At 34.3% G+C, this 13636-nt stretch overlaps 2 protein-coding genes across 8 annotated transcripts; both read left to right on the top strand.

Moving 5' to 3' along the window:
* Window positions 1–1501: 1501 nt before the first annotated feature.
* Window positions 1502–8986, top strand: LOC105780397 (protoporphyrinogen oxidase 2, chloroplastic/mitochondrial). Of its 7 annotated transcripts, none has more exons than XR_008195282.1 (20): window positions 1502–1648; window positions 1761–1800; window positions 1967–2102; window positions 2231–2296; window positions 2687–2737; window positions 2855–2911; window positions 3126–3202; window positions 3320–3356; window positions 3575–3640; window positions 3839–3879; window positions 4437–4566; window positions 5313–5492; window positions 5659–5733; window positions 5911–6034; window positions 6124–6232; window positions 6333–6407; window positions 6547–6653; window positions 6855–6979; window positions 8589–8674; window positions 8756–8986. XR_008195282.1 is itself a non-coding variant. In XM_052629550.1 (19 exons), the coding sequence occupies exons 1-18, from the start codon at window positions 1558–1560 to the stop codon at window positions 6962–6964; spliced, it is 1572 nt and encodes a 523-aa protein (XP_052485510.1). In that variant the 5' UTR covers window positions 1502–1557; the 3' UTR covers window positions 6965–6979; window positions 8589–8986. The 7 variants fall into 7 exon arrangements, 4 of the variants coding, with proteins under 4 accessions (XP_052485510.1, XP_012460150.1, XP_052485511.1 ...); XR_008195283.1 differs by having other exon boundaries at window positions 8762–8986; XR_008195281.1 differs by having other exon boundaries at window positions 8589–8644; window positions 8729–8986.
* A 957-nt stretch (window positions 8987–9943) lies between these two features.
* Window positions 9944–12603, top strand: LOC105779759 (3-dehydrosphinganine reductase TSC10A). Its single transcript, XM_012603680.2, has 4 exons — window positions 9944–10583; window positions 10715–10862; window positions 11166–11456; window positions 12246–12603. Exons 1-4 carry the CDS (start codon window positions 10071–10073, stop codon window positions 12251–12253), a joined length of 960 nt encoding a protein of 319 aa, XP_012459134.1. The 5' UTR covers window positions 9944–10070; the 3' UTR covers window positions 12254–12603.
* Window positions 12604–13636: the final 1033 nt, after the last annotated feature.

A 13636-nucleotide genomic window follows, 5' to 3' on the forward strand; every position in this document is an offset into this window, starting at 1 on the left:
TAATCGTGTTTTGAGTAGGTTAAACAATTGGTAATTGAGTTGCTTAGTGCCGAAGTAAGTAGGAAATGATAAACTTGAATTTTAAGGTACTTTTTGGTGCATATGGGTGTGTGACCCAAGTCAGTGAGTTACATGGGCTGAGATACAATCGTGTGTCTTAAGTCAGTGAGTTACATAGGCAAGACACGGGCTGGGACACGGCCGTGTGTCCTAACTTTGAGAGTCACACGACCTGGGGCATTCTACACAACCTGGCCATACGGCCATGTGTCCCCTTTTTTAAGAATTTTCAGAAATGACCCTAAACTTTCATAATTGTTCCAAATTAGTCTCTGCTTGTTTTTAAACTATTTTTAAGGTCTCGTAGACTTGAAATAGGGGCTGTAAAAGTAACTTTTACTCTGAATTGGGATGGATTAGCAAACCTAAATTAAGTGCATTCTACTAACATAATCGAAGATAAAATAAAAAGATAATCATAGTCGGAGTATGAACCAATATTCTGATGCTAATAATTGGAATAGTCTTGTATGTATCCGACTTCTAACATTTAAGAAGGGATAAATAGTGATAAGAGTGTAGACAGTAGAAGACCAAGTTTAGCATTACATAGCATGATTCGTTATTCGATTGTATAATATTCTAGTATGATAGTATTTGATTGTTATGACCTGCCCCTGTATATTATATTGTTAATGGCTAGCTTATATGTTTAATTATGATTGATCAATTGTTTGAATTGTTAGTAATGCCCGTGACCCTAATCTGACGACGAAGAGAGGTTAGGGGTGTTATATATTCTGATTCTTGTCACTGTGTATTTTGAAATTAAAAAATATATTAAATGTAAAAAATGTAATTTTTTTAATAAAAGTTATTTTAAAAATAAAATGTGAAATTGATACCAACAAAAAAATTTAATACGAATATTTTATGTCATCATCAATAATTCAATTTTAATAGAAATTGATAAAGATTTAATACGATTAAATAATTCAATAATATAAATAGTACAAAATGTAAAATATAATTTAATAATATAAATAATAGACATAAATTTGAAAAAAATTTGGGGATTAAGAGGAAGTAAAAGTTTTAGGAGAAAATAAAAAGGGAAAAGTTTTACCCGTTTGAGGGAAGTTAAAATTTTGAGAGAGATAAAAGGAAAAGAGTTTTGAAGATTTAGGAAAGTAAAATTTTAGGAAAAGTAAAGGTGTTTGACTTGGGTGTTAAAGGGAAGTGAAAAGATAGTTTGATATTTAATTTATTCAAATTTAAAATTTTAACTTGATTTGAACTCGAAATTAAAAAAAAAGTTCAATTTAATTTGATTAACTTAATTTGAATAATTCAAAATTGAAACTTATTTTTAATTTTTTTTAAAGTCGAATCCAATTTTATGGACACTAAGTTTAATAGCAGAATTTGATGCGAGTGTTAATAAGAAACGGGCTTGTAGATAGCTTTTAACATCCTTTTCAAAGAATGTTAATGCTGAGCCCAAAACACAAGGAGATTACCGGAGTAGACCCAAAGAGGGCCGAAACCTGAACAAGAATGTTAAATATCGCCCCATCTTGCGTGCTAGCATCGGGAATCTCGAAACCCGTAACGAAAATGGCGTCAACTGAAAACAAAGATGACCACTGTACACCTCTCTATCTCTATCTCTATCTCTCTCATCTAATATCTTAAATTCTAATTTCGCAATGATCTAGCTTTTGTTTTTTGTGCTGATTTTTGAAGTGTTCCTTTCTCAGCTTCTGCTAAAAGAGTAGCTGTCATTGGCGCTGGTGTTAGGTACGGTTTCGAACTTTACATTTCGTACATTTCTTCTCGTTATAACTTTTTAATTTTTGTATAGTTGTTTTGATTTTTTGATCGGGTGTAAAAGATGATTTATCAAGAAACTGGAATTTGGAAATGTTAATTTAGTTAGCTAATTTAACTTTTGACTATAATGAAGTGGACTCGCGGCAGCTTACAAGTTGAAATCACAAGGTTTACATGTTACGGTATTTGAATCTGAAGGAAGAGCTGGAGGGAAGTTAAGAAGTGTGTCGAGGGAGGGTTTGATATGGGATGAAGGAGCAAATACAATGGTAAACGTTGTTTCTTTTTAGAAGCTTTAATTGCTTTTCTGGTTAAGTAGATGACAAATGCGCGTGTGAATTTTAAAATGCAATGATGATATTGCTTTTTGACGTGAATGTTTAATTTATTAGTGCAGACTGAAAGTGAGATTGAAGTGAGAAGTTTGTTTGATGATCTTGGTATTCAAGATAAGGAACAAGTTGTAAGTGTTCCTAGTTTCCTATAGCTCTATCCGTTCCTGTGTAAATGATAATTTGAGGCTATTAGTTGTAAGTTTATTTATCCTTCGGTACCCCAGTCTTTGCAACAGTATAAGTACTAGGATTTTCAACTTATATTTAATTTTTTGGGGGATAAAATTATAATTTTTTTCAACTTATAAAAACTTTATATAATTAAATTTTATATGAACATTAATAACTTTTAGGAACTTTGGGGAGGAGGGGGGTTGGTGGTGACTGCCTCCACCTGCCCCCTATTTCGGTTCTTGCTTTTCAAGTTCAACTGAAAGCTTGGGAGTTCCTGAAGGATGATAGTAAAAGTAAGAGTATTACTTTCCTTGATTAACTTGACTATTGGTTGTTTAATGCAGCCAATTGCACAGAACAAGCGGTATATCGTGAGAAATGGTGTGCCTGTATTGGTATGCTTCTAATGTTCCACCTTCACTGCTATTTGAGTTTACATCTTCTCAAAGTATGACTCTTATACCCTGAGATATTTTGGATCTGACTGTTATCACAAGATTTTTTTGTGTTAGATCCCCTCAAATCCTCTCGCATTATTCACAAGCAGCATTCTTTCAGCAAAATCAAAGGTTTGTTTATCAGAACTATTTTGGGCGTATCGAATGGATCATAAATTTTGTTTGTTTTAAGCAGTTAGCATATCGGATTAGTTAGCAAGCAGTCTTTTGTGATATTATTTTTGAATCAACTAATAGTCATGGTGTAAAGTGGAGCTTGCTTTCCCTCCTTGCCAATAGCTTTTGCTCATAATATTCCTATATAAATCCAGTTCTGCTTCTGCAGTTTCAGATTATTTTGGAGCCTTTTCTGTGGAGAAAAAGTGAAGCCTCAAAAGTATCTGATGCTTATAATCAGGAAAGGTGATAAACACAATCTAGGATTCATAGTTATTGATTAAATGCTTTTGTTCATCCGTTTCTCATGTTACTTGAAGAAGTGCCTTGTTTCTTTACTGTATGTTTTCAATTTTCATGCAGTGTAGGAGGATTTTTTCAGCGCCATTTTGGGCAGGAGGTATGCTTTTGCTTTCTAATTTCTTTAGTCCATGTTATTTTTTCCAAAATAATTTTACCAAGTATATTCTATTAGGTTCTCTTTATTTACGAGGGATCTGCATTGACTTGTGCAAACACTGATTTTTAGCTGGATTCAGAAAAAATTGAAGATTACCTGAAACAGTGCAAAATATTGAATTTTTTATGATAATTTACTTACTGGTTTTGTTTTATAAGGTTGTGGATTACCTTGTTGATCCCTTTGTTGCTGGCACAAGTGCTGGAGATCCTGAATCTCTATCTGTGAGTAATGCACCGTTTATCTGGACTAATCTATTTAAGTTTCATGGAAGGAAGCATCCACCTAATTTTCATTCTATTTACATAAAGAATTAGTGTGTTTCACTGCTTTCATGAGCTATGGTCCTTAATTGAGTTGTGAAATGGCTCTTGTTGCCGATGCTTCATTCTCATCTTTTCACCTTTTTACGTTTAAAACAGATGTGCCATTCCTTTCCGGAGCTATGGGATCTTGAGCAAAGGTATTTTTTGTGTAACTTTTCTTCTATCCTTCATATTACTTTTGGCTGAATAAATTGAAAATTGTCCCTTCAAATTACGAGTTTATATTTGATGAAAATTTGTTCCTAGACCCAATAAATTGCTTATCATAAAAGGAAGGACTACAAGAAGTTGTTATTACTTTCCCAAGGCATTGGATGACTAAACATTAGTACTAATATGAAACCGATACTCTTTGGTCCGGGATCACTGCTGATAATATCACGATTGGGAACTTTTCTGTCAGTGCACTGTTGCTTCTTTGCAATTTTATGTGTCATTCTTTTACATGTAAAAACATTTATCTTGAATACTCAAATTATGGTTTTTGCCTCTATGATATTTGTTTAAAGTTAGAAGAGCACATTTAAATTTGGACTAGGTGTATTGGTACTTTACTCAAGTTTGCCACCGATGTGTGTTAAAGAACCATATCTAGCTGCATTGTGAATTTTCTTATCTTGATCCAATATATTCTTAAAATAGTTGGGGTTTACTACTTGTTAACAGATTCTTCTTCATGATTCTTGCTTGTCAGGTTTGGCTCTATCATTGTTGGAGCAGTGAAATCTAAATTCTCTGCCAAAAGGACAAATCGTGAAGAAACAAAAAATTCAGTGAAAAGAAAGGCTCTACGTGGCTCATTTTCCTTTCAGGGTGGAATGCAGGTAATGAACTTATGGATAACTTTTTCTGTTGTGAGCTAAGTTTATTTATTTATGCCAATTGCAAGTTTGCTGTTTTACTCTATCTATATTGAACTGATTTACATTTCTTATTCATTATGTAATTTACATATTCGACTGTTTTTACAGTTTACAGTTCAATTCAATGTTCTTTAATTAAGATTTTAAATCTTGCATATTTCCTACCATGAACATGCATCGTTAATTCAGTACTACTTTTCTTAATTCTTTTGTTTTGAAGGAAGCTTTATATGAATTATTGTATGGAACATCTTTTATGTGCTTTAAATAGATTGAAGGCTTAAGATATTAGGCAAGATCACCACGTCACATTATACTATCCATAATGCCTGGAAAATTTTCTGTGAAATGCATGCTAGAACATTTCTATGAAAGCTGTTACACATATTTTGGAATTATAACATTGCTATTTGCAAGTGCAGTAATACCCACAAAAATCTCGATGGCATCTTTTAAGCATTCAAAAATGACAACAGTATGTTACTTAATTCTGGCTACTTGATTGCATGCCCATTTCTTATCCTTCAGATTGTTCTAGGGTTACAGTTTTAATCAAACTAAGGTTATACCTGTTCTCTAGCTTTACTAAAATTTCTTATTTCCTTTTAGGATCAATAATATGAGCAAGACCTAACTGATAGTCTCATGTATTGCCTCAGACTTTCATCCCTTAAATACAGTCATTTATTTTTTGATGTCTTTTGCAGACACTTGCTGATATGTTGTGCAAAGATCTTTCCAAAGATGAGCTTAAACTGAAATCAAAGGTTTTGTCATTATCTTACAGTCATGAGGGGAAGTCTACATCAGAGAACTGGTCTCTCTCTTATGCTTCTGATCGAGACAAGCGCTCACAAGGCTCATCATTTGATGCTGTAATAATGACGGTTAGTTGAACTTTGTTTAGTAGACAATCAATCTGTAGTAATTATTCTTACTGCTGCTTCCAAAAGAACACCAGCTTGTGTGTTGACATGAATCTATACTACTATGCTTTATAATTATATGTTAAAACATATAATTGTTAACAGAACATAAACTTGTAAATTGCAGGCTCCGGTGTGCAATGTTAAAGAAATGAAAATTACTAAAGGAGGAAATGTCTTTCCACTGAACTTCATCCCTGAGGTATTTGCTTCTGCAATTTTATACGAGGAAAAATGCTTAGAATTAGGTTGTGTCAGTTCCCTTATCAATATACATGGACTGGGATGTGCACAAATGATTTTGATCCTTGCATTAGCAAAGTATGCTTTAATCTCAGTTTAAGTTTATGCTCATCTTCTTTTGAAATTTCAAATGTAGGTGAGTTATATGCCACTATCCGTCATAATTACTGCTTTTAAGAAGGAGAATGTCAAGAAACCCCTAGAAGGTTTTGGAGTTCTTATACCTTCAAAGGAGCAGCAAAATGGTTTAAAAACTCTCGGTAATGCTTGGCTCTGGTACAGTGCATTTAAGATTAACTTGTATTTATTTTCTTGGTGCCTTCATCGTATGTATTTTGCTCTTATTCAGGTACACTTTTTTCATCTGTGATGTTTCCTGATCGTGCACCTAATAATTTGTATCTCTATACAACCTTTGTTGGAGGAAATCGAAATAAGGAGCTGGCAAAAGCCTCAACGTATTGAAAACTAAAATTGGTTCTTTTACTTTACTTTTTCATACTTCATTGTATTTTTAACTGTTTTGCTAATAATTATCACTGTTAACCATTGTTTTAGAGATGAATTGAAGCATATTGTAACTTCCGACCTTCAGCAGTTGTTGGGAGTGGAGGGAGAACCCACATTCTTCAAGTACATTAACCATTACCTTAGCATTTGATTTACAATACTACAATGTCTGTTTGTTAAAATTTAAAAGTTACCTACGAGGAGTTTTTGGATTTTAAATGTATAGCTACCATACATTTACCCGAAACTTTCCTAATGGCAGTCATTTCTATTGGAGCAAGGCATTTCCCTTGTATGGCCGTAACTATGCTTCAGTCTTGGAAGCCATTGAAAAGATTGAGAGAGATCTCCCTGGATTCTTCTATGCAGGTAACTAACTGCCCTTTTAGTTGAAGTTTATAATATATTAACACATCCCAAACTCTCCGTTTTCCTTAAAAAGTACCCATATCCTACACAGTCGAGCTTGAAAAAGAAAATTGAATAAACTTTGTGTTGGACAAATTTATATTTGAGATTCGTTCCTTTGTTTTGTTTGTATGGACTATGAACTATTTTGGAATTTGGTAGGTAACCACAAAGGGGGATTATCGGTGGGCAAATCGATTGCTTCTGGTTGCAAAGCAGCAGATAATGTAATTACATATTTGGAATCTTCACATGACAAGCTGCTGAAATGACGGATTACCATCGAAGTAAGAATTTCCCTCTTTTGGTTAATCTATGATGTTAATCCTCTTGTATTACTACTGCCTTATACTGGATATATATATATATATATATATTTATATGATGTAAAAGCGATCATCTTTTCCTAGACTGCACTATTTGTTTTTGTTCTTTGATATGCAACCAACTTTTTTTTATTTTATTTTGACACAGTTTTGATATGATATGCAAGTTTTGACACAGTTTTATATTGAGTTACACTTTTAAGAATGTTAATTTTAAGTTTTAATTCAGTTGGTATCACTATTATTTAGAGGTGTTCATGGGCCGGGCGGGCCGGTTTGCCCGAAATATGGGAGGGTTTGGGTAAAAATATAGGCCCGAAATATGGGTTTGGACAAAAAAACGAGGCCTGTTTAGAAAACGGGCTGGGCCTCAGGCACCACTTTTTTTGCCCGACCCTGCCCAAATATATAATAAATATATATTTTTATTTTTTAATTTTAAAATATTTTTAAAATACTTTTTTTATTTTTAAAATAAATTTTTGGTGTTTATTAAAAAAATGGGATGAGTCGGGCTCGGGCATAGAAATTTTTCCCGGGTCGGGCCGGGCCTGGACAAAATTTTAGGCCCATATTTTGGGTCGGGCTGGGCCGGGCTTGGGCCTAGGACGCGGCCGAAATTTTTTATAGGCCCGACCTGTAATATGGGCTTGAAATTTTGTCTAGGCCTGGCCTGAGAAAAAATTCCTAAGCCCAAGCTTGGCCTGGATTAGTCCATTTTTTTAATAAACACCAAAAATTTAATTTAACAATAAAAAAAAGAAAAAAGTATTTTAAAAATATTTTAAAATTAAAAAATAAAAAATAAATATTTATTATATTTGGGTCGAGCCCGAGCAAAAAAGTGGTGCCTGAGGCCCAGCCTGTTTTCTAAACGGGCCTCGTTTTTTTGCCCAAACTCATATTTTCGGCTTATATTTTTACCCGAACCCTCCCATATTTCGGGTGGACCGTTGGGCCGGGCTGGGCCGCCCGACCCATGAACACCTCTACGGCTCTACTATTATTACAACAAATTGGATAACATGAGTTCAAATAGAGGTGTTCATGGGCCGGGCCGGGACCAGAAAAAATTTGGCCCGTCTTAGGCTCGGGCCCTGCCCGACCCGAAATATGGGCCTAAAATTTTTCCAGGCCTGGTCCGGGAAAAAATTCTTAAGCTCGAGCTTAGCCCGGCCCGGCCCATTTTTTAATAAACATAAAAAATTTATTTTAAAAATAAAAAAAATATTTTTAAAAATAAAAAAAATATTTATAATATTCGGGCCAGGTCAGACTCGGGCCAAAAAAGTGGTGCCTGAGGCTCGGCCCGTTTTCTAAACGGGCCTCGTTTTTTTGCTCAAACCCATATTTCAGGCTTATATTTTTATCCGAATCCTCTTATATTTTGAGCGGGTCATCGGGCCGGGCCAGGCCGCCCGGCCCATGAACACCTCTAAGTTCAAATATATTCAAATACAGATAAGTGTCTAATATGCTTTTTTAAGTGGAAAAAAGAGAGGCTAGAAGCCAACAAGATACAAAGACAAAAACTCTAATTCCCTGCATGGGTTGAAACGTCACCTTGCAGCACCCTATCCACTTGGACATTAGGAAACTTCATCAATAGACTATTGAGCAGCCATGGTAGTAAGCCAAGATAGGGTTTTGGATCTGGTATTCTCATTGAACTTGCTTGGCCATCAGCTAAGAGTTTGTGTGAACATGCAGCTTATACACCCTCAATTTCTGTGCTAGTTCCAGCCCAGTTATAAGCGCGGAGAAAGCGAAGGATAAACCATACAACCACTCGTTGCCCTTGGAATCGACCAACATCAGATGTATTGAGCTCCAGTGGTAATGATTGTTAAGGAGAGTTGTGAATGTTAGGTGTATTTTGATTTTGTTGAGATGTTTTGTCATGTTATTGTGTGTCTGCAAAATCTGAAGAATGCTGTTTTGATATGAAATCCATGCTTCCTTTCGGCCCCCCAAAATTTAAAAAATTAAAGCAAAGAAAAAGAGACTTCACATTAATTACGTCCAACATTTACATTCATTGATTTGTGCGTGCGAGGATAATTTTAAATTAATATTTCCTTAATGTTTTGATATTTTTTAAAATGAAAATATCATAAATAGTATTAATTAAATTTGGCATAAAAACCCTCAAATTAAAAAAAAGTCTTGCTTTTTTTCACTCAATTGAGTTTTAAATTTTCAAAATATATTAAAAGGTCCTCATATTTTTTAAAACACAATTATGTTCTTACTTTTTTTTCACTTAAGTGGATACTTGAACTGTTAAAATGCATTAAAAATCTATTTGACCGATAAAGTTAATTGTTCTTAATTTTTTAATTAAACTCACTTTGTATCACAACCTTTGTGTGACATGTAGCAAAAATTATAAAAATAAAAATCAATAAAATTATAAAATTATTAAATTTTAATAAAATATAAAAATATTTAAATTTTATTAAAAATTAAAAAAATTTATAAAATACATAAAAATTCTATTTGACCGTTGACGTAAAGTTAACGAGCACTAGTTTTTCTTTTTAGTTAAAACCATTACATGTCGCAACATAGCGTGATATGTGACAAAAATGATAAAAATAAAAATAAAGTTACAGAAAAATTATAAAATGCTTCCTTTTATACAATAATTTTTATATTCTTTTAAGAATTTTATATTTCTTTAATTTTTTATAATTTTCTTATGAATTTATAAAATTTTCTAATTTTTCTATATTTCTATATATTTTATGATTTTTATATTTCTATATATTTTATAATTTTTACGATTTTATAATTTTAAATATATTTTATATTTTTATTAAAATTTAATAATTTTATTACTTTTATTGATTTCTATTTTTATAATTTTTATAAAAGATGATTATTAAAATTCTATAAAAGATGATTATTAAATAGCTTCGGTAATGTCGAGCGGTGAAGCATACATACTAGTTTCTGCTATAAAAGAAAGTCAAGCTCAAAAGCTAAAAGCGTAATACCAGAATCGCAATCATTCACCGCCAGGAATCGTCGCCGTGATTCACCGCCGGGAATGGTGTTACTCTCTCTTATTTTGCTCCCTATCCTCCTCCTCCTCCTCTACTTTATCGTCCGCCCCCGCCCAGTCACTATCCCAATAAAGAACCGCCACGTCTTCATAACAGGTGGGTCAAGCGGGATCGGGCTAGCCTTAGCCCACCAAGCCGCTTCCCAAGGAGCTCGAGTCTCACTCTTAGCTCGATCTCTTAACAAACTCCAAGAAGCCAAAGAATCGATTCGCCGTTCCTCCGGCCTCGACGTTTCGATATTTTCTGCTGATGTTCGTGACTACGACGCTGTCCAGAAGGCGGTTAACGATGCCGGACCCATCGATGTCCTGGTAGTTAACCAGGGGGTTTTTGTGCCTCAGGAGCTTGACAAGCAGGGATTGGATGAGATCAAGTTTATGATAGATGTGAATCTCATGGGGAGTTTTAATGTCATCAAAGCTGCTTTGCCGCTGATGAAGGAGAGGAAGGACCGTTTGCCCGCTTCCATCTCTCTTATTTCTTCCCAAGCTGGTCAGGTCAGTATCTGAAATCATTGAATTGGGTTTTCTAACATTTGTTGATTGTTTTTTCTTTATAAAATTTTTCTTTGCTTTTAAATGATTTCCCTTCTTGCTTTCTAATTGAGCTCTGTAGTGTGGATGTTTAGGTAGGAATTTATGGTTACACAGCATACTCTGCCAGTAAATTTGGGCTCCGGGGATTAGCAGAAGCATTGCAGCAGGAGGTTATTGCGGATAATATCCATGTCTCTGTTGTATACCCACCTGATACCGACACTCCTGGTTTTGAGAAAGGTTTGAGATCCTTATCTTTGAGCCTTCTATATTGTTAAATGGCATCAAACCTGTATTTACTATAATCAGACAGTTGCATTTTCTGAAGTTGTGAGATGTAATCGTTTCACTTTCTAAGCAATCAGTTTCAGTTTATCTTGAGCGCGAATAATTGATGACTTTTGTTGGTTTATGGAACATGATGCTGGCCTCTCACTCTTGATTGTGTTTCTCAATAGTAAATTTGATTTCGAGACATGTATGGCTCATTGTGTTATTTATTGAGCATTTGCATTTTATTTACTATGAGCGGATCTTTTGCAGAAAATGAAGTTAGACCAGAGCTCACAAAATTGCTAGCGGGCTCCTCTGGTTCAATGAAAGCTGATGAAGTTGCCAAGAAAGCTTTAGATGGCATCAAATCTGGAAGTTTCACAGTCCCTTGCAACTTTGAGGGGCACATGCTGGCTATAGCTACTGCTGGTTTATCCCCTGAAAGATCTTTCTTAATGGCATTCATTGAGGTGGCTTCTGTCGGTGTCTTACGTCTTGTAGGTTTATTTTTCCAATGGAACTGGTATCAGACCATAGAAAATTGGCATGCAAAGAAAAATAGTAAGTTTGCAATTATAGATTTGTCTATTTATACACAGGAGTAAAGATATAAGTGCATGCTTTATTGGCGTTAGTTGTCTATTTATTTCTGTAAGTTGTTTCTATCTTAATCTCATTTGGAATGCTCAAGAACTCTATATGTGATTATTTTCAAGGAACGTCATTTCTTTTTAAGTATTTAGATTGTCCTTAGGATTTAGCAATCGAGGCTATGAGAATATTGTGCTCGATTCTTATCTGTCATTATTGATGAAGTCTAAATTTGCCATTTCCAGTGCCTTCAGTAATTAGGAATAATGCCCTAAAGAGGTTTTATTCCCTCTGTTCCATTATTAAAAGCTTATAATTGGTAGCAATTTAAACTACAGCGTTGTGTTTGGAGTTTAATATGGTAGATGGTTTTATTTTCGTATGCAATTCCTTGCCAAAACATAAAATGATAGTTTTCCCCTTCTAAATCATAAGAACCAGAAATCTAAGATCGATGGTCTTTTGGTATCAGCAAGTGTAAATACTCAGTTATAGGAGGTAAAGACCATTATTAATCAGAATATGAATTATAAAACCTCAAAGTATACCATGTTAACTTTACCAAGGAAAATTGGCCTTTAAGAATTTAGTGTTCAAGGTTTGTAGTATGGCAATATGATCTTTCTTTTGAAAAGTTGCAATGCTTGATTCTTTGTTTACTCTTGTGTGCATGATGATCACACCTTCTATTGTGTCAAAACTGTTAAAGGAGTGCTTTTATCATAATAAAATGTTTTCTTCATTTCATCTTGATTTCAGGGACATAGCCCTCTGGTGCTCGAGATGGATCATCATTACTTCTTCCGGCTTCTGTTGCTTACTTCTAGGATATCATGGATGCGGATATTTGACTAACAAATTTCATCAGTCGATATTCAGGAACTAGAGCTCTCCCGAACTTTTTGTCTATGTTACATCTTTTTCTTTCCGACTTTCAATTTAAAGATCGGTAGGAGACAAATTCTGATAAAGCGAATAGCTAGAGCCATTATGCTTTGGATTGCATTTGAAAGTTGTAGTTTGTATCATTAGAACTTGTCAGCTGAATCTTAAGATGTATTGTGTTTCCAAGTAATTCGGGTTTTAATAGAGAAAATAATTGGCCGTTTGCCCTTTATTTCATCCGCATTATTTGATTTTTATCATAGTAGTACAATTTATTCTTGGCAGAGAAGGAATTTAAATGGGAGAAGTAAGAACTGAAGTATGGCCGTAAACGTGGTATCCGCTGTGGATTTGTCCCTCTCATATCGGTCAACTGGAGTTTTATAATCTTATGTGCCATTATTCAATGGCATAGCACTAATAGCCTTCGATCCTTAGTGTGTTGTTTTGTGTAATCATATATTTTAATTGCTGTATGTAAATGATCCAAGTGGTATTTTTTTTTACCAAATCTCATTCCTGCTTTTTATGAGGAAACTACCTGAATTTGCCAGCACTTAGGGAGATACAAAGAGGTATCTTCATTCATCCCATGTTTTCTCTTGGAAATCGTACTTTTAATCTCTTAATATGTGGTTGGCTTGCAAGTTGTAAAAGCTTTAGCTTGAAAAGGGTTGGCAGCTTTAGTTGCTTTGAACTTTTGAGAGTCATTTGTTCGGGCAAATGGATAAAGTAGAAATTTTGAACAAAAACAATGGGGGTAGAAATAGTAACAAAAGCAACGAAATCCCCCCGCCCCGGTCTTTTTTTTTTGGGTTCACAATGTCTGATTGTACAGGGGTAAATTTTCTTACATTCTGTTTACTATTTCTTGTACCTTTGTTTTGGCTTTTTAGGTAGGAAAACAAGGTCGATCTGGCCAGTAGCCTGTAGTTTGTAGGTCATGTGCTGCACATTAAAACGAAAAGCATTCTTCGAAATTTGAAACTTTAACTGAAGACGCCCCCAAAAAAAATAAAAAAAGAACTGCCACTGCCACTAGAAAAAGGTACAGGAGAGAGAGGCAGACAAGCTACAAGCAATCCAAAACCAGTAGAAGATAAATGGCTTAAATCAATGTTATGTTTCTTTGATTTTTGGGAGTCTTTGACCCTTCAAGATACTGCTTGTAGGGTATAGGAATTGATACCGCTAACTGCTTGTAGGGTATAGGAATTGATACCAGTAAAACTTAGCAATCTGTTTGTCAATGTCATGTTTTTGCT

Source organism: Gossypium raimondii, chromosome 4 (genome assembly GCF_025698545.1).
Source record: "Gossypium raimondii isolate GPD5lz chromosome 4, ASM2569854v1, whole genome shotgun sequence".
NCBI classification, from domain to species: Eukaryota; Viridiplantae; Streptophyta; class Magnoliopsida; order Malvales; family Malvaceae; genus Gossypium; species Gossypium raimondii.